Source organism: Podarcis filfolensis, assembly GCF_964270895.1.
Source record: "Podarcis filfolensis genome assembly, chromosome: 9".
In the NCBI taxonomy this organism is placed as follows: Eukaryota; Metazoa; Chordata; class Lepidosauria; order Squamata; family Lacertidae; genus Podarcis; species Podarcis filfolensis.
The window spans coordinates 37,869,788-37,889,749 of record NC_139610.1 but is presented as its reverse complement, the minus strand read 5'-3'; the positions used below and the strand labels follow the sequence as shown (position 1 = coordinate 37,889,749).

At 43.3% G+C, this 19,962-nt stretch overlaps 2 protein-coding genes across 3 annotated transcripts in view; both read left to right on the top strand.

Annotated features, from left to right (window-relative positions):
• The window catches only part of LOC310770427 (uncharacterized protein), a 41,860-nt gene extending 37,456 nt beyond the window's left edge, over positions 1–4,404 (top strand). Inside the window, exons 19-22 of the mRNA XM_083631192.1 lie at positions 340–430; positions 1,340–2,252; positions 2,489–3,099; positions 3,330–4,404. Coding sequence (XP_083487318.1) covers positions 340–430; positions 1,340–1,414 — 166 coding nt within the window. The 3' untranslated portion in view covers positions 1,415–2,252; positions 2,489–3,099; positions 3,330–4,404. The remainder of the gene's footprint in view (positions 1–339; positions 431–1,339; positions 2,253–2,488; positions 3,100–3,329) is intronic.
• Positions 4,405–10,171: 5,767 nt separating this feature from the next.
• Positions 10,172–17,149, top strand: LRAT (lecithin retinol acyltransferase). Of its 2 annotated transcripts, none has more exons than XM_083631381.1 (3): positions 10,172–10,507; positions 12,294–12,983; positions 16,480–17,149. In XM_083631381.1, exons 2-3 carry the CDS (start codon positions 12,387–12,389, stop codon positions 16,630–16,632), a joined length of 750 nt encoding a protein of 249 aa, XP_083487507.1. In that variant the 5' UTR covers positions 10,172–10,507; positions 12,294–12,386; the 3' UTR covers positions 16,633–17,149. The 2 variants fall into 2 exon arrangements, with proteins under 2 accessions (XP_083487507.1, XP_083487508.1); XM_083631382.1 differs by lacking the exon at positions 10,172–10,507 and adding an exon at positions 10,635–10,855.
• The last annotated feature ends 2,813 nt before the right edge of the window (positions 17,150–19,962 follow it).

Below are 19,962 nucleotides of genomic sequence, written 5' to 3'. Positions count from 1 at the left end.
CCTCCAGAATTGGGGTATGACTAGCAAACAATCATCACTTGCCAAAGAATTTCAGGAAGTTTGGATACTAAACATTGGAAATAAACTTTTTAGACTGTTGTAGTCTGCTAGTTTTATAAACATAGCAATAAAAGGAAATGGTCTGCCTTATGCACACACTTGTTAAAATAGGTCAGCTCCTTGAAGTCATCTTCATTAAATGTGCATCATTTCACTTACTCGTGTGTTTAATTTCTAAATCCAAGTTTTGTAATCCATGATCAGTCCCAGTGTGATTTCTTAAGAACTGTGATTAAATTGCAAGCTGGTGAATCAAACAGCTATATTTTATTTTTCCAGGTATGAAATGCCAGGAATACATGGATTGAACTTTGTTCTGAAAAATGCCCTGGGTGGTGGTGGCACTGCATCTCTGAGAAGTGACCCACAAGTAGGTGTCTTATTCCAAAGGGGTTACTGAGTTGGTCTGTTGCAGCAAATCAAAAGGGTCTTTTGCCCCTTACAAGATTGATAGATGTATTGTGGCATAAACATTCCTGGATTAGAGCCCTCTTTATTGTAAATGGGATGGGGAGGCAGGGTTCATTAAATGTATACCACAATACGTCTTTTACAGTGCAAACCTATATATGTCTACTAAGAAGTAAACCCTTTAATGTGGCTTACTACCAAGTTATATAGGATTGCAGCCTTAGGCTTTAAGGGGGCACAAGACACAGAACTCAAGCAATTTGTTTTCTCCCCCTTACATTCCTTTTAACAAACTGTGATAGATTAACCAGCCATTACCTGCTGAGATGTTAATGTCCTGAAGTTAATTCTAGCTCTAAGATGGTATTCAACTAAGTTTTACTCACAGTAGAGCTGCTGAAATTAATGAGCTGTAATAAGCTAGGGCTGTTGATTTCAGTGGGTCTATTCTGAGGAATACTCACCGTAGTTGAATTCCACCCCTGGACTTCAGAGAGTTACCCTGTGACTTGTCATGTTCTACCCCATTTCTGTGTTGACCTCTGCAAATAACTTCTGGGGACAACCTCATTCTTTCTTGTATCTTGGCTTCCCTTTCTATAGAGACTCATATGGTGCAATCCTGCACATACATTCTCAGGCAGAAATCACACAGGTTTGGGGCCATGAGGTAATTGAATGGAAAGTGCCAAACTGAAATAGTCTGCAGCACGAGGCAGTTGTTATTCCAAAGGGGGAGAGCCACTAGGGAGACATATTTGGGGTCCCCCCCTTGTGTGAATAAGAAATTACCTTTGTTGCTGCATAAAGTGTTATTTATTTATTTGTTTGTTTGTTTGTTTGTTTGTTTGTTTGTTTGCTTTCACAGGGCAAGGCGTATGGGCAGATGCTGTTGGATTTCCAGATTAAAAATGTTCCAGATTTAAAATCTTTGATAGAATAACAAATCTTTGGCCTCATTCAGTTTTCAAACAACGTCAAACACATATCAACCCAAGAAGCACATGATTCATTCAAAAATCAAGAAACCACCAAAATGTTTTGGTGGCAATTATCAGTTGAAACGTTCAGCTAACGCCTATGCACAGATAAGGAAATGTTCTGAGTAATGCCAGATTTGTTGCTTTGAAAGTGACTGGTATTTCCTGTCTAGTGCATTGGATGAAGAGCCTATTTATTTCCTGTTAATATAATTAAGCAATAAATTTTGGAATATCTTTCTGAGAGATAATCACTGTTCCCCCCCCCAAAAAATGCATGTCCTTCACTGCTTTCTGGTACAGCAATAGCTCTAGCAGCACTGTAGTATAGAGTTTGCTACCATTAAATCATTGCTATTTGTTTGCAGATAGATGCTACTTTATGGGATCCAGGAATTGTTATTGCTTTAGTCTGCAGGAGGTCTAATTATATTAGCAACTCAGAAACACATGATTTTTAATGCTTGCTCAGTCTTGTTTGCTTCTTTCATCTGTCATAGTTACTGAAACTTAGCTTCTAGATTAGCACTGCTTTCATTGAAGGCTTCCAAATTCCTATTTGGATTTAAAAACAAAACTGTTGTGTCCTAGCCTTCCCCAACCTGGTTCCCTCCAGATGTTTTGAACTACGGCTCTCATCGGCCTTAGCCAGCATAGTTCCATGGTAAATGGATCAGGGAGAATGGGTTTTTTTATCCAAAACATCTGGAAAGAACCAGGTTGGAAAAGGCTTGGCTTCAAAATGTTGCATCAGTGGTTCAAAGTGTGTTCAGTGTGCAACCAGTTGGGTATGTATATTCAGTACAGTGGCACCTCAGGTTAAGTACTTAATTCGTTCCGGAGGTCCGTTCCCAACCTGAAACTGTTCTTAACCTGAAGCACCACTTTAGCTAATGGGGCCTCCTGCTGCTGCTGTGCCGCCGGAGCCCGATTTCTGTTCTTATCCTGAAACAAAGTTCTTAACCTGAAGCACTATTTCTGGGTTAGCAGAGTCTGTAACCTGAAGCATATGTAACCTGAAGCATATGTAACCCGAGGTACCACTGTAAATGGTGTAGTATGTATTTTAAGTCAACATGCAGCAAGATAAATGATACGTTATACAACTAATGAAAAATCACTCTGGATTTCTCCAGATGCTGTTGAGCTATTCCATACTCTTGAATTGGTTTCCCAATTGGTTAGGAAGAGGCAATTGAAAGGAAGGTAATCAGACAAGACGAGCAATTTGAAGTTCCATTGATTGCACATCCAATGGGAGTTAGAACTTCATGAGGCAAGGTAGAAGCTGGAGTCTCCCCCTGAATGCACTTTAATGTAAGTTTTATTAACAATGGCAAAGATCCAAAGAACTAATTTAGACCAGCTTAAAGATGGGGGGCAAGTCGGGTGATATTTTGTATCCCACCCCCTTTGATAGAATTGTAAAATCATAGTGTTGGAAGGGACCCCAGGAGTCATCTTCCAATCCTTTGCAATGCAGGAATCTCAAGTAAATCATACATGACCACTGGCCATCCAACCTCCAAGGAAGGAGAGTCCACCACCTCTCATAGAGGTCTGCTCCACTGTCAAACAGCTCATACTGTCACAGAGTTCTTCCTGATGTATAATCAGAATCTCCTTCTTGTAACTTGATGCCATTACAGTGGTACCTCAGGTTAAGTACTTAATTCGTTCCGGAGGTCTGTTCTTAACCTGAAACTGTTCTTAACCTGAGGTACCACTTTAGCTAATGGGGCCGCCTCCTGCTGCCGCTGCGCTGCCAGAGCATGATTTCTGTTCTCATCCTGAAGCAAAGTTCTTAACCCGAGGTACTATTTCTGGGTTAGCAGAGTCTGTAACCTGAAGCGTATGTAACCCGAGGTACCACTGTAGTTTAGATCCTAGCCTGCATCTTTCGTGTGACAGCCCTTTGGATATTTAAAACAGCTCACCACCACACCATGTCACAAGCTGCTTTTGAAACTCCTTCCTTGCTTTGTCATGGCAAGGTTGGGTGGGTGGACAAAATTGAAGACTCATAAATACAAGCAAGCCCTTGGACTCCTTGGGCATGTTGAACTAGTAGCTTGGTTCTTTGGATGTTGGCTAATGAACTTGAAGGTTGCATTTGATGGCTGGTACAATGTGTTAAAAAGATACTACCTCCAGATAAGTCCACATGGGGACAGACCCTGAATACTGGGAAGTGGTTGCTTATCCTACTTGTACAAACTATCGCCTTTAGCTAGGGATGGGGAACCTGGTGGCCTCCTGGTGTTGCTGAACGGCATATCCCATTATGCCTAGCTATTGGCCATGCTGGCTGAGGCTGATGATGTCCAGTAATGTCTGGAAGGCCACAGGTTTCCCCTTCCTGCCTTAACCTTTATTTGGAATTGACCAAATATTAGCTTAGAGTAGTCTGTGCTAACCTGGTGCAGTGTAGGTGTTTTGGACTACAACTCCCATCAGCAACAGGTGTCAGAAATCCTAATCAATTCATTCTGTAGTACAGTGAAGAATGGTATACAAGTGCATGCTTCACTGAAAATGGCAGTACAATTTTTTATTTAGGAATTTTTTATTTTATTTTTAGAATTATTATTTGTAGCCTTTATGTGCTTGAATTATATATATATATATATATATATATATATATATATATATATATATATATAAATATAAATAAAACACTAGTTTGAACTATGTTAACTTTTCCAGAATCTTGTAGGCACATATTAAATTCAAGACCTGTACACAGATTTTGCACATTCGTTCCTCCAGAACAGCATACAAGCCACTGTTTATCAAGATTACATTTGAATATGTTGATCGGACTTTGGACTTGACATTGAAGCTTCTGTACAGAACTAATAAAAGTAAGGAGTACACCCGGGTGTAGTCCCATCTTCATTACTGAAAAGTGGTACACATAATTTTAGTGTTAAATAAATGTTAAATGGAGTCAGCAGTTTTGTTGTGTCTCCCTTTCTATCTTTTTTCTCATCTGTTGACTTTCTCTAGGCTCATCATAATATAATGATGTCCCAAGAAGCAGCAATCTAATGTATTTCAACTTCATCTCATTATATAGTCACAGTAAGGTAAAGGTAACGGGACCCCTGACCATTAGGTCCAATAGCGGACAACTCTGGGGTTGCGGCGCTCATCTCGCTTTATTGGCTGAGGGAGCCAGCGTACAGCTTCCAGGTCATGTGGCCAGCATGACTAAGCCGCTTCTGGCGAACCAGAGCAGCACACAGAAACGCTGTTTACCTTCCTGCCAGAGCAGTACCTATTTATCTACTTGCACTTTGATGTGCTTTCGAACTGCTAGGTTTGCAGGAGCAGGGACCGAGCAATGGGAGCTCACTCAGTGGCGGGTATTCGAACCGCCGACTTGATCAGCAAGCGCTAGGCTCTGTGGTTTAACCCACAGCGCCGCCCGCGTTCCTATTACAGAAAGGTAGTGCCTTGAATGATGAGGCAGACTTTTGTGATATTTTCTGTTGCAAAGAGACTCAGCTTGCTACATGATTTAAATTTTGTTTTCACTTTTTTATCTGGATAAAGGTTGATAGTTAAATCAGCAGGAGCAGGCAACTTTATTCAGTAGGCATTGATCCACCTGGCAAGTTGGATGCTTCTGAAAAAGGAAAAAAACAACTGCTAGAGGTTGGTATGGAGAACCAGTAGGTGTGGCACAGCTTATTTTCACCCTGCCAGTTGTTTTCTCCTTGAAATCACATTCCACCCAGCTGATTTCCCTCTTCAGGTAGAAGTACTAGCATCTTTTTTCCCTGCAAAAGGAAAAGCCATGCTGGGTTTGGGGCACTTTTGAGTGGAAAAACAACTGTCTTAGAAGGAGTTATGTATCTCCTGCCTATTTACTGCCTCTCCACTCATAATTGCAGCCTCTATAAGTTTCTTTTCATTTTTTAAAAAATAGAGGAAAGCTACACAAAACTATACATGATTAATAGTTTAACCCTAAGACTTCCGCAAAACATTATATCTCATGTCCCCCCCCCCCACACACACACCAAAAGCAGATAAACAGTTAATACTGTATAATATTTCTGTTTGTGACCCATCTTAACAAGGACTGGACCTCTGGGAAATTCATTTTGTGCAGAGAATGGGAAGTGGCTAGCTGCATTCATTTAAAGTCCATCAGTCAAGTTAAGTATACATTTAAAAAGTCAGTCAGTCATCTGTAATATCCTTTTGTGCATGAACTGACTGCTCTGCCTCTGGTGTGCTGCCACCAAATGATTCCTCCCTTCCAGCAGCCCTCCTGTGAATAGGACTCCAGTTTGTAGGAAAGCTGTGTGAGGCTATCGGCAGCATGCATAAGGGGTCAAATACATTGGACCTTTATAGTGTGATCCTATATGTCTTTCCTTAGGGACGCGGGTGGCGCTGTGGGTTAAACCACAGAGCCTAGGACTTGCCGATCAGAAGGTTGGCGGTTCGAATCCCTGCGACGGGGTGAGCTCCCGTTGCTCGGTCCCTGCTCCTGCCAACCTAGCAGTTCAAAAGCACATCAAAGTGCAAGAAGATAAATAGGCACCGCTCCGGCGGGAAGGTAAACGGTGTTTCCATGCGCTGCTCTGGTTCGCCAGAAGCGGCTTAGTCATGCTGGCCACATGACCCGGAAGCTGTACGCTGGCTCCCTCGGCCAATAGAGTGAGATGAGCGCCGCAACCCCAGAGTCAGTCACGACTGGACCTAATGGTCAGGGGTCCCTTTACCTTTATATGTCTTTCCAGGAGTGGTTTCAGTTCAGTTTGATTTTCCAAGTGAGTTTAGGATTGCAGCCCTAGCATAGTTAGTAAGCACAGTCAGTTCTAAATCAGATTTTCCAAAAAGTTACTGAGCGGTGATACAAAGGTGATGATTAGTCAGGAAGTTGGCAGAAAATTCACACATGGTTAAGTGAAAAGAGTGCAGAAGAGGGAATTTCAGCAAGCGTTGTTTGCAAGTCAAGTGCAGGTACCCTGCTCTCCTTTCCATCTGGACACCCTGAAGAGAATTCCAAAGTATTTTTAATAATCCCCCACTCCCTGAAATTAGAAAATTATTTTTGCAAATAAAACTATGGGGGAAGAAGAAAGGCATGTAACCACCCTCAAATAACCAGCATGCTTTAGTCTAATTAATGCATGAAGGGGTTAAGACTATAGCATAAGCTGTCCTGCCAGGCTTAGCTCACCTTAGTAGGCTCTAGGTCAGTGTTCCCCAATTAGCTAAGTACTGCAGACCTCCTGTTTTTCAAAAGCCAAGCCATGGATCCCCTACTTTTGAAAATGCTAATATTTCTGTGGTAGTTTTTGTTATGTGAATGGTACTACCATAACATCCAACATGTCCCAGTGCAAAACTGGGATTCATGGCTTCTGGGCCGTGTTCTTGCACGAATTACGTGATCCGTGCAAGAGCACAGTACCCCAAAATGTGCATTTTTGGGTGCCACAATCTTAGGCATTTTTGGGGCACTGTGCTCTCGTGTCTATATTTTCTATAGCACATTTTAATGGAGAAAGTGTATTTAAAGTCTGATTCTGATGCACTGTTCCAGCAAAATTTTGCAATGGATGGTATTGAGACTGTGTGGATATAACTCATACAACCCTATGTTTACTCAAAAGTAAGACCACTTTAGTGTAGGCCTACTTGCAGGTAAGTGCACATTGCATCCTTACAGTGCTATCCTAAACATGACTACTCAGCAGTAAATCGCAGTGAGGTCAATGGGGCTTACCATTAGGTGGGTGGATTGCAGCCTTTGTGAGTCACTGGTTGAGCTGTGATGTTAATCCCTAGAATTAGTATTGCAGACTTACATACTGTAGAACAGTAATGCAAATTTAGGCTATATTTTAGTTCTGACAGATTTGTGTCCATATGACACTTTTCTTTTCAAAAATAATGTGTAGCAACATATTTGTTGCTACAGCTGAAATAGCTACACACACACACACACACTTCTATTTTGTTATACTGATTCTAGTTACTGAATATGGAGCAAAGTCATTCTTAATTGTTCAGTCTCAAAACGCCTTTGTTCATGGCATCCAAGGGTACCGTAGAAAATATTTATTTAAAGTTTACTCAACTTGTTTCAAAGGTATTTAGTTTTGTCTTTCCTTTAATAGGAAATTAGTTGTATGTGAATGATAGCCAACTAAGTAACTGATTAGACCCATGGAAATCACTGAAATTAATTTAAACTCTGTAATTTCAATGGGTCTACTCTATGACTTACGTCTTTTGCCTTTTATGAAAGTTAGAGAAGGTCCTTGATAAAGGGTGATGTGTATAGTATGCCCTCTATAACATCTGTGAATGTTCTCTGCCTGTTTCCACACACCCACACCCTGTTTTGAAATATATATTTAAACTAATTACTGTTGCTTTCTGTATCTGAAACTCCCAACAGCACAAGGACAGTGAAGCGTTAATTTCAGAGAGTGGCTGAGTATACAGCTGGATTTTCTGGAGCTGCAGTCAGCATGGGATCAATGCATAGCTTTTCAAGAAAATGCAACACTCCCCCGCCCCCATCCCTACTAATGAGCAGCCAGGTAAGGTGAAACTGTTGTTTCCCCAGCTTGTTAGTGGAAGTAGTAAGAAAAGACACGCTAGTTTTTTCATACATTCCTTTTGAGATTCACCCAAGCAATCAAGGCTTTTGGCCAGAAACCTAAATAGCATCTCTGGTTTCATGGGCCATTTCCTCTCTGGATTTATCCGTAACGTACCCCTTCATTTGGGGGGATTAAGATTAAATGGCACTGGAAAATAAAACAAAGGCTGCCTCTGTCTAAACAAGGAGTAAAACATCATGGAAACATCTTTTTGCACACTAAGAACCGACACTTTTAGCTCTCTCTCCACCTGACTTCCAGCTCAAGTTCCCACTGGCAATACTATAGAGAGTTGCATCTGAGGTGTGTGTGTGTGTGTGTGTGTGTGTGTGTGTGTGTGTGAGAGAGAGAGAGAGAGAGAGAGAGAGAGAAGCTATGCAGCTGAAATATACTCAGAGTCGCAAAGTGATTTCATGAAAATGAATGAAAGTCCCCTCAAAGCATCTGCTTTATATACATTATTTACACAATGGGCTGCACATGATTGGCTAATTCCGGAATTCTACTGTAAGGCAATCAGGTTGTGGATTCACTTCTATCTGGAGCATGATTGGGTGGTTCCTGCCAACCAATCATACTGCTGCATTGTTCTAGGACCAATCAGACTGCTGCATTCTGAATCCTATTGTTCTAGGACCAATCAGACTGCTGCCTTTTGGATCCTATTGTTCTAGGACCAATCAGACTGCTGCAGTTTGGATCCTATTCAACTCAGTACATAACAGCAGCCAAGACTAAAAGACAACAAGTTCTCAAAACCATACATCTAAAAGAAAGAGAAGCAGAAGATTCACTTAAAATAAGTGTCATGTAAGGGTTCCTAGTTGTGGAACAGAGTGGAGATCTGGGCCATTTCCTTCTTAATTCCACATGGATCATCTGAAATAGATTTCTACAGTAGCCCTTCAGGGCCTGAGGCTCACATTATAGCATTTGTTAAATTACAAAATCCACATTAGGGCAACATACTTATTAGGTCGACCAACATGTTACAAAATAGTGCACAAGTTTGTGAATTCCCGAGATCTCTACATAAGGGTAGATGCTGCAGCCACAGATGGAGTCTGCATTTAGGCACAACTTTAAGATGGTATGTAGGAGGCAGCTGGCATTCAGCTGAAAGGAGTCTGTTAGGTGCTTTGCAGTTTCCAGATTGCACCCAGGAAGAAAAACTAACCCCCCCCCTCTTTTTGGTAAACATAAAACAATCTTGCTCTTCAGCTGTTGCATTGGCAATCCTAAAATGCAACCTGGGAACATCTCAGAAGGGCTACAGCCTATGTGCTTTAAATGTATGTTGTGGTGGTGTGACCAAGGACAGGTAAGCCAAGCGCCTATCAAGGGGAGAAGTTCATAACCAGGACAGGAATGTAAGAGCAGCCCTTCTGTTGCTTATCTCCACTATCAATGAAAACGAGCTGAAACAATTGCGCGGGAGAATTCTCATTTTGCAAGCATTGATGCTGAATATAGCATGCCGTCACTGCTTGGCCCTATTCCCCCACCGCACCCCTTTCCCCCATTGTTTTCCCTTCACAACTGATGCCCCTGGCATTCTCTGCCCCCAGAATTTGAATGGGTGGGGATGGAGGGAGAAGTCTTGCTCATTTTCTTTGTTAGTTTAATATGCTTCCTCAATTAAAAGATTAACAATAGCAGGCAAGCTTCTGCCACCGCTGTCAGATCTCTTGCAACATACAGCCCGGAGGAGAGTGCCAGGTGTGTAGCGCTCTTCCATCCAAGAAACGCATCCCAGGTGCTCTTGGGGGTGTTCCAAGCGTGTGTCCCATTCGGTCGGTAAAGGGTGAGACTCTTAATCTCAGGGTCGTGGGTTCGAATCCCACGTTGGGCAAAAGATTCCTGCATTGCAGGGGGTTGGGCTAGATGACCCTTATGGCCCCTTCCAAATACGATTCTGTGACACTGGCTGCGAGTTTCTTCCTGGTAACTCTGGTTAGGGAAGCCAGAGGTCCTGAGGTGCGCCTCCCTCCCTCCTGCCTCCCCGCCCCCGCCGAGCCACCAGGGAGGTCCTTAGGCAGGGCTGCCTGCCCGGGCGGGGAAGGAAACTCGTCCTGTCAGGGCCCATCGGGATCCGTTGCACAGTTTCGGCAAAGGGGCTAAAAGAGAAACAGCTCCACGCCTCTCTCCCGTTCGGTCCCAGCGGCGCTTTGAGAGACAAGGGGAAAGGGGGAGCTCTCGCTTCTTCTAAGCGCGAGGCGAGAGAGATCCGCCCCCTTTTCCCGGGGCCCCGCCCTCTCCCCCTTCCAGCGGCCGCTTTTCTGCCTCTCCGGATCCGGAGTGCCGGGGGGCGAAACACACACAAACAAGGGAGTCTGGCAGGGGCCGCTAGAAAGAGAATGGCGGGTTGCGCGGGGGAGTAGCCTCCCCCGCTCCGGCTGTCAAGCCCTTGTCGCCTTCCAGGTAAGATGAATGGCCCCCATCAATCATGCTTCGCAGATTCCGCTGGGCTACCAAGCACAGTAGCCGAGGAGAAGGAGGGGGGTAGGGGAGAAGCAGTCTGATGGGCTTGGGGTGGGTGTTGAGTTGAGGCTTTTGTTTGCTGGGCTTGACCCCTCCGCATAATGGATTAGCAGAGAATCAATCTTAACCGCGAGGCACGGCTGGCTCCTTCGGCGCGTCTCTCAGCCCAGCTAGCCTGCCGCAGGCAGACAAGCCGCCGAAGAGTCTCGTGGCACCTCGAGGCTGGCGCAGTTGTGCCAGATGCTTTCGTGGAACGAAGCCCACGTCATCAGTTATCCTCACTTGCAGGTACGCGCGCGCGCGCGCGCACACACACACACACACGGTGGGGGAGAGCAGTGTAAACAGTGGCGTCAGAGGGAAAGGAAATGCAGAAAGTTAAAACGGGGATATCCATACATGAATAGATGTGTGAAGTGCAAGATTAATACCCCGCCCTTCCCCAAAGCCAGCCAACAGTTATTTTATTTTTTCGTTTGAGCAGAAATACAGGCCCATTCTGAAAGAGGGGAAATGACTTTTAAAGGATTGCTTGCTTTTCTCCCATCACTCTGCTTCTCCATCACTACAGTTTCTTTAGCACCTTCCTTCTGAGAACCCTGCAAGTACCTCCATGGTGCATGAAAAGATTAGCTGGGGATGGGGTGGTGGAAAGGGTTTGCCCATGCTTTTGCTTTTTGTCATAACAGAAATGTATACCTTCCCCAATTCTGTACAGATCTGTTGCCTCTCTAAAAGTTAAAATAAAATAAGGATACATTACAATTTTGGGGGAAACCAAACCACTTCCCAAACTTCTGCCAAACAGAAACCACACTTGACAAAAGCCCTATATATGTTGCATTGGAAATTGATGCTATCTTACCTGGAAATATGTAGAAAGGTATGCTTTGAACACTCACATAGGAAATGCAAATATGGTAAATGAACTTCTATCATTTCATTTGATCTCTCACCATCTTGCAAATTCAGATATATATTTTTAAATGTTAAGTGCCAAGCTGAGTTCATGTATACGTAAAAAATGAATCATTTTCATCAGTAAGCAGATCTCTGTATCTTTAAATCAGTACATGTATAAATTCAGATCCAATTTGCATGGCACACAACAAAAAACCTTTCACTTAGATGTACCTATCAACATTTTCCTAACACTGAATACATGGCAAGGTTTGAAAACCCATTCCTATTGGTTGCAGTGTCAATTACTTGAAAATAAGGCTGCAAGCATATGTGCAAGGAAATAAGGCCCATTGAGCACAGTGGGGCTCACTTTCATGTAAGCATCTAATCCTATACAATTAAAAGTCTGCAATTCTAATATTTACTTGGAAATAATTTCAGGGTGCCATATGTATGCAGCCTTGTAACCCAAACCCCTGCATATTTGCTTGGAAGAAAGTCTTACCGAGTTCAGTGACAACTTACTCCAAAATAAGTGTATGTTGCAGATTTTGTGTCTCAAATAGTCTCCCAGGATGGGCTCATTAGTCATAATCTATTACAATCTGAATCAAATGCCTAATGATTGCATTGGTACTTACATCATTCTAGGCTTTCAAGCTGTTCAGTCACTAACTGCTTGCATTTCGATAAGCACATGGTCTAGACTAGGTGATTTTGTATGTGTGCCTGCTCATTCTATATACTGAATGCATAATTGGGACTCTTGTAAAACGTTTCTGAAAGAGTCACTTTCTGAGTAGAGGTCTATTTCACTCCACAGTAACCACCCACTTGCCTATCTGCCAATCCAAACTGATGCTGGTTGTGGGACAGCCCCTCTTGCCATGATAAAAAGGCAAGATGCTGAAGCTGAATGAATCAGGAGCAGCTGCAGCCGCAAAATAAGAATAAGATCAGCACCATGAAAAACCCCATGTATGAAATAGCATCCCTGCTACTGGAAAAGTTTCTGCTGCTTGCCAACTTCAAACTTCTCGGTGTGGGCTCCGGTGCAGAGGAAGAAGAGAAGAAGAAACGATGCTGTTATTATGATACCACCTATTTCAAGCCAGGGGATTTGCTGGAGGTGCCCCGAACACTCTTCATTCATTTTGGCATCTACCTGGGGGATAACCGGGTGGCTCACCTTATGCCAGATATCCTGCCTGCTCTCACCAACGACCAGAAACAGATCCAGAAGGTGGTGACTAACAAGAGACTCATCTTGGGTGTCATCACTAAAATGGCCAGGATCCGTGTGGACACAGTGGAAGACTTTGCCTATGGAGGCTCTATTCTGGTAAACCACATGGACAAACTCTTCAAGAACAACGTCCTGCGTGATGAAGAGGTGGTCTGCAGAGCAGAAAAGCTGGTGGGTGCCATTGAATACAGCTTGCTGTGGAACAACTGTGAACATTTTGTGACCTTCTGCAGATATGGCTCGCCAGTCAGCTTCCAGACTGAGAAGGTAAACTACCACTGTACAAATCTAGCCAAGCAACCTGGCAAAAGGATTCTGAGTCCTTGCTTTTAGAGCACAAAGGGACAATTGCACAGTGGCTTATCTGTATGGGACTCTGTGTTGTGCATTTATAACCTATTTCTATAAGCATTTCTCACTTGCACTTTCCTTCCCCCAGAACATAAAGTAAGCTGCATGAGTTGAGGGTGTTTCATTTTTGGTTCAGTCTTGTGCCTTTAACTATTAGTAACCAACCGTGTTCCAAAATCTCTAACAATCCATAAAAAGCTATATAGTGCCTTTTATCTTGGTGGTAAGATTCAAATCCAAGCTTTCTTTGCCTGTCCCAACAAGACTGCTATCCAAACACTTAATGTATCTCTGAGCCAGAATAAACAAATAAACAAAAACAAAACTGTCCAGCCATTCCATCGTCTGCGAACAGGGCAGTGTGAGATGCTGCTGCCAAGGAAGTATAGAGATCCTGCTGTAGCACCGGCTATCCAGTTTTCCTGTCTGAAAGCAAACCTGGGCAGAGAGCTATTCAATTCCCAAAAGATTTTAACTAGAGCCTTCTCTGTTGAAGAGAAATGCTTATCTTCCCATTGCTCCTAAGGAATGGAATTATTTATTATTATTATTCAGCTCAGGATTTGACTACACTTACAGTCCTTTTAAAGTTTGTTTCTTGTAAGTCAAAAGTGGGCAAGTCATTGTTTTAACATTCCACCTGCCTCTCTTAGATCCAAGTCCAGACCTTTAGCAAGGGCCCACTAATATAAATAGAATTTGGCCTTAGACTGCTGACAGAATGCTAGATTTGGTATTTTGAGTACTTTCTACCTAGTGACAGTGGTGCTGGTTGCAGGAATTGCTATATAGTGTATATTTTTCCCCCTGTTTCCCCCCTAATGAAAGGGTGATTCCCTGAAAGGCTTACAGTTCAAGGCTGTTGTAGATTCTGGCTTTTTAATACTCGTGCAGAAATGAATAGGGCTAAGGGGTGCTGCGTGCAACACTGGCCTCTGTCCCTCTTTCCTTCCCTCCCTTCTCTTATCCCCTCTTGTGTCTCTGCCTCCCAAAGGCTTGCACAGCTGTTCATTCCAGCAGCCCTGGCTACAAGCTCCCCAGGTGAATGGTGCCTCTGCAGCTGGCCAGGGGGTGCTTCCCACGCCCCCATGGGGCAGTGTGATGAGGCACCTCTCTTTGGGGTGGGGGGGGCAGCTCAGAGACCAGGGGCAGCAGCTGCCCAGAGGTCTCCCAAGGAGAGGAGAGGGGAGAGGAGAGGAGGCTGAGGGAACACTCCACAAAGGAGGGTGTTTGAAAAAGGGTGAGAGGCTGCCAGTTCTGCAGGCAAGGGGTGACATAACTGGGCTCCTGAGCCTCAATGGGGTCCGCAGAAAGAATGTAGTTGGTCAAGCGAGCCGTGGACTCAAAAGGGTTGAAAACGTGTGGGCTAAGGTATGTCCTTTCCTTTTCCACACTAACCTTTAGTGTGTGAAAACTTCTGATTCATTGGATTGGCTGCTATCTAAAAGCAGAGCATGCAAAACAGCCATCTGAAGCACAGCACATCCTCTGCAGAACTTGAGTTCAGTCCCGTTTTGCTGAACGTATGTTTTAGTCAGCATTTATTTCATATTGTTGAGGGTGGCCCTATGTGAACCTTCCATCTCAAGCTTAACAGTGTTAAGGAAATGGGTCTCTCTTCATATGGGACAGCTGGGTACAGGGAGTGAAAATGAACACTGGTTTAGGTTGTACACTGTGTACTGTTCCAACAGGCAGGGGTTTGGCATTGCAAAAGTAAAAAAAAAAAGTTCATCTTTCCATCAGAGGGTAAACACAGGATATTTTTGGTGTGGTTTAGCCAACATCTAAATGTGATGCCCTGAAATTCAAGGTTATGATTCTCCTTTGTAGCTGGGGATGGTGGTACTAAGAGCAGAGCTGATCTCTTCTACACCATTCAAGAGAAATAAAGGTACATTGTGCAGAGACTAGGAGCAGTATTACCAGCAGCCCCAGGTTAGCTCAGAGGCGTGCTTTTACAAGCTGAACTTGATGAAGTCTGCAAAAGGAAGTACGTCAGATTTATTTAGGTACCAAGCAAATAATTTCTTGTAGTAGAGGCAGTGTTTCTGGGTGGCTAATTAGAATGGAACACATATTACCTCTCTGTGCCCAATGCAGGCAGGAACAGAGCAAGGGCTATTTTGCTTTAATTTCTCTCTCTCTCTTAAAAATATTGAATCTGTGTGAAATGCCAATGAAGTCATTTAGGTTTGCCAGGTTTCTGACAGACAAAACCAGATTTTAATTGGTGTTACTGTTCAGCACTGTTAATCTAACAGAGTTTTTGTATAGTGCTTTATTAGTCTAATAAATGGCTTGGCTGGAGAAAACTTGCAACTTTTAAACCCTTAAGGCTGCCTGGTTTAGTTTTTTAAAAAATAAAATTGGTATGTTTCCTTAAGAAGTAGGACAGCTAGTTCTGAAGCCTTCATTTGTTCATTTTAAATACACTTTAAAAACAACAGCCAACCCCAACTATTCACTTCTCTGCGCCTCACTTGGATGTCACTGGTGGATTGGCACATTCTGAAGACTATTCTTTCCCCCTTTCTGTTCATTTCACTCCTGCCATCTCATCCCAATTCAATACTCTAGTAAATAGTAAATGTGCAGGTATCACAGTTCTGCTGACGTTTTGTCCTGAAACCACAGGAATGATGGGGTAGTTGAGATGGGGGTGGCAGTCAAGGGATTATATACTTTCAGTCCATCAAAACCGACTTGCTAGAAAGCACTGAAATACCATCATGTAAAAGTTAGCAGAGAACTGAAACCAAATTCTAGCCAATGTCATCATGCAGTACATAACATAATTATCCAAATGGTTTTAGAAACACACACAGCAACTGGAGAATTAGAAATTCAGATGGATGGGAAGTGGGTTCCTGACCACTGGGGTACCTGCTCTTAACCTGTAGTGTCTCTCTGTGGTCTCAGGTAGAGCTGTTTCCCTGCCCTGCTGCCTTGAGATCTTGGAAGTTTTGAACCTGTGGCATTTTGCATGCAAATGGTGTGCTCTTCCACAAAGCTATGAGTCCTCCCAAATAAACAAGGGTGCTTCAATATCCTTTGTAATATCACTGAGGATGTTGGGGTGCATCTCTTAGATCATGCGGCATAGTTGCTTGTAACAGCAAAACATTTTGGACTAGCCCTGCTAAATTTCATTTAAAAAATTTAAATACTACGTAAGTCAGTTTGCTATATAACCTCCTTCCCTGGAAGGTGGTGGACTTTCCTTTGTTCAACCAGGACTAGCTGGTCACTTTTTGGTGTGTTGTAGTAGCAATTCCCTGCATCAGCAGGAGGTTGAACTACATGAGCTTTAAGGTTATTGCTAAATCTATGATTCCATGCATGCATTTATTTCTCAACTGGAAGCAGCCCTTAATTTGCATTCTAAAAATTTCTGCTCTGATTTTTGCAGTTCTGTGAAACGGTGAAGATGATTATTCGGGACCAGAGGAGTGTTCTTGCTTCAGCACTGCTGGGACTGGTTTCTATACTCTGCCTGGGTCTGGCACCTTCTACTACCCTCCCTACCATCATTATTCCATTCATTTTGTGGATGGCAGGTTAAAGGCATCCACAGAGCTTGTTAGAAGTTGTAAATAGAATGTACAATGTATTTATGAAAGCTCAAACACCTTTCTAACATTGTGTACAGAAGAAAAATGTGGCATCCAGTTGTGTAATGATTTAAATGCATCATTAGCCAGAATATGTAATAGCTTACTGTGTAAGCCACTAGATTTTGTGAAAATCTTTCTAGAAGGCAAATTTAGCAATGGGTTCATGGGATTTACTCCCAAGCAAGCATTCCTAAACTGCATTCCTAAGCTCAAAAGTGAATTCTAATGAAATTTATAGGTCTAACTCCCAAGTAAATGTGCATAGGTTTGGACAATAAGGGTAATATGGGAAGAGGTGTCTTTCAGAATATCAGTGAAACAGGGTATTAGAGTCCTTAGCTAGTTGAGAGGGGACAAATAGGGAATGAAAACAAGCTACTAGCATTCAGCATCTCTTCTAGTTGTACTTTGAAGTCTGTTGTTTCTAAACCAAATGCAGTGGGAATAAAATAAGTCCAGATGTGTGTTTTTATTGTTGCATATTTAACAACTTCTGACTGGTTCACCTCTGCTTTTTTACATTTCTAATTTTAGACTCAGCTTTACAGGGGCCACCTCTTTAGATAGTAATGTGTATTACTTCACTTACTTCAAAGCCAGCCCTGCTGCGTTTGGGGGACCTCCTGCTCATTCTGCTGAGAGGGGCCCTGGACTTCTGTCCCAAAGTTCTGCCAGTAAGTTTTATAAAGTGGAAAGTTAATTCATCAAGAGGCTCCCCATTTAAATTACAAATTGCCTCCCACCCTCCTGCCTGGATTTAAGGGCTGTGAAAAAACTGCACCTTCCTAGAGCTGTCCCTGTTATTAAATGTTATAAATCATGCCAGAAGTTTCTGAAGTGTAAAGACTAAAACAGTTTGGCTGGTACAAGTGGCTAACAAGCAAGCAAAAAAAGAGAGAAAGGCTGTGTTTTGAGGGAAGATGAAAGGAGACTGCCTTGCTCTTTAATCTTTTCTTGACAATGAGACCAATCGGGTTGGAAATCATGAAGCTGCTTTATGACAGCTAATGCACTGGGAAGTGGGAAGCATGTGTCATCATTGTGTCCAGGGCCAGACCTGCCATTAGAAAGGGTGAAACAACCTGCGCCAGGCAGCAGATTTCAGGGTGCTGTAAAAAGAGTGGCAAATGGTCGGTTACTTAGACCGCAGTGCCGAGTACACTTACGTAGGAGCTACCACAGAGCGATTAAGAACAAAAAAGATCGCTTGCGGGGTCAGAGCACCCCCTCCCCGCCAAGCAGGGCAGGAGGCACAAGAGGCCTCTGCCCTTGTTGATTCCTAGCAAGCTAGAGGCTGCTATTGATAGATGTCTGAGGAAACATGAATACTGTACAATTGGGTGGCATATTTGTTAACATAACACTGGAGTGTGTGTGTATGTGTGCTGGAATTTCTACCCTGGCCCCTAACCTGTCTTAAGCCATTTCTGATTGTTCCATGTGGGCGAGAAGAAGCCTCAGAATTCAATATCTGGTATTTAAAACAGAAGTGCTTCTTAACATAGTCATGTTCCTTCTCACCAGTACCAAAACCCACATCTTGACATCACAACCATGCATCCCTTTATTGACGCATGGCTGATACCTATGCTTTCTGCAATGAAAGTCCTCCCTTGTGTTCAGTCTATGATGCATTAGAGTTTTTTAAATCTCTGATAAAACAATGGGATAACTCCCCCCCTTTAAAACTCAACTGGCTTGCGTGTGTGTGTATATATATATATATATATATATATATACCGTATTTTTCGCCCTATAGGGTGCACCGGCCCATAGGCCGCACCTAGGTTTTTTTTGGGGGGGGGGGGGAAATAAAGAAAAAAAATCCTCCCCCCAGGCGCGGGGCTGGGGCAGGGGAAGCCCGAGCTTCCCCCGACCCCAGCCCCCAGAACAGGCTGCTATCCGCAAGCCTTGGGAGCCCGGCGGGAACTCCCGCGGGCTCCCAAGGCTTGCAGATAGCTTCCGCAAGCCTGCATTCGCCCCATAGGACGCACACACATTTTCCCTTCATTTTTGGAGGGGAAAAAGTGCATCCTATATGGCGAAAAATACGGTGTGTGTGTGTGTGTGTGTGTGTGTGTGTGTGTATATATATATATATATATATATATATATATATATATATATATCTTTACACAGTTCCTATAATCTTCTCGGCAGGGGCTTGTAATTGCTCAAATAACTATAAATCACCCGGTTTGCAGATGTTGAAGGAAACAAAATAGCAGGTGGCCAACAATGCCTTTATAAAAGAGAGAAGATACATTGAAAAAATGGGTTCTGCTTATCTTCTCCCCACCTGTCTTAGACCTAACTTACTAACTGTGGTTAGTTGCTTGTGTAAATAGACACTCAGTGTTGGAGCCAATTATGACTATACCAGGGAAAGCCATCAAAATTAAATGTTTCCTGGCCGTTGTTGAAATGGACTCAGACCACATGGGTGCATATTCATACCGGCTGCTAATGGCTCACAGAGTTACCCATTGTTTTCTGGTGGTGATGTCACTGCACTGTACCTTACGTTTAGGTTACTTCTACCTGGGCACCTGTTCCCAAGTAGGTAATATACAGTTTGCCAGGCCAATTCAAACTGCCCCAAAATAGCTGCAATATAGTCTGGACTCAGTAATGCAGGCGTAGGCAAACTGGTGACCTCCATGTTTTGGACTATCAACTCCCACGATCCCTGGCCACCATGCTGGCTGGGGCTGAAGAGAGTTGTAAAACAAAACATTTGGATGACACCACATTAACTATCTTTGCAGCAAGCTGCCTGAGCGTAAGATGAAGACAGTTTTAAAAAGTGAGATAGCTTAATGGTGGGGGCTTGTAAATGGAAAACTAGTTGAAGAAGTCTAGGGCTGTGATTCATAGCTCCAACAGAACTATCTGGAGTAGAGCACCCAGCCAATGCATAATGACTGGTGTGATCCCAACTCTACTGCTAGCAAACGTGAACCCAAACAATGTGAATGTGGGGCCCTTCCAACCATGCCATTCCCTCTTTTTGAGATGCAAATTTGAAAAACTTCCTGCTGTGGTCAGTTTCATTTGCATGGGAGCCTTTTTTCCTTCTGCAAAGGGGGTGGATAGGAGGGAATAAAACACTGACTCTGCATCCCTGATACCCACAAGCCATGCAGCAACTCTGCTGATCTCTGGTAGTCCAGATCTTAGAGTGAGGAGCAGTTGGAGGCATAGTCTAAACAGGCAACTGCTGCAGTAAAACACCATGGCAATTGGTACTTCTTGCACGTGATCATCCCTTTCTCTTT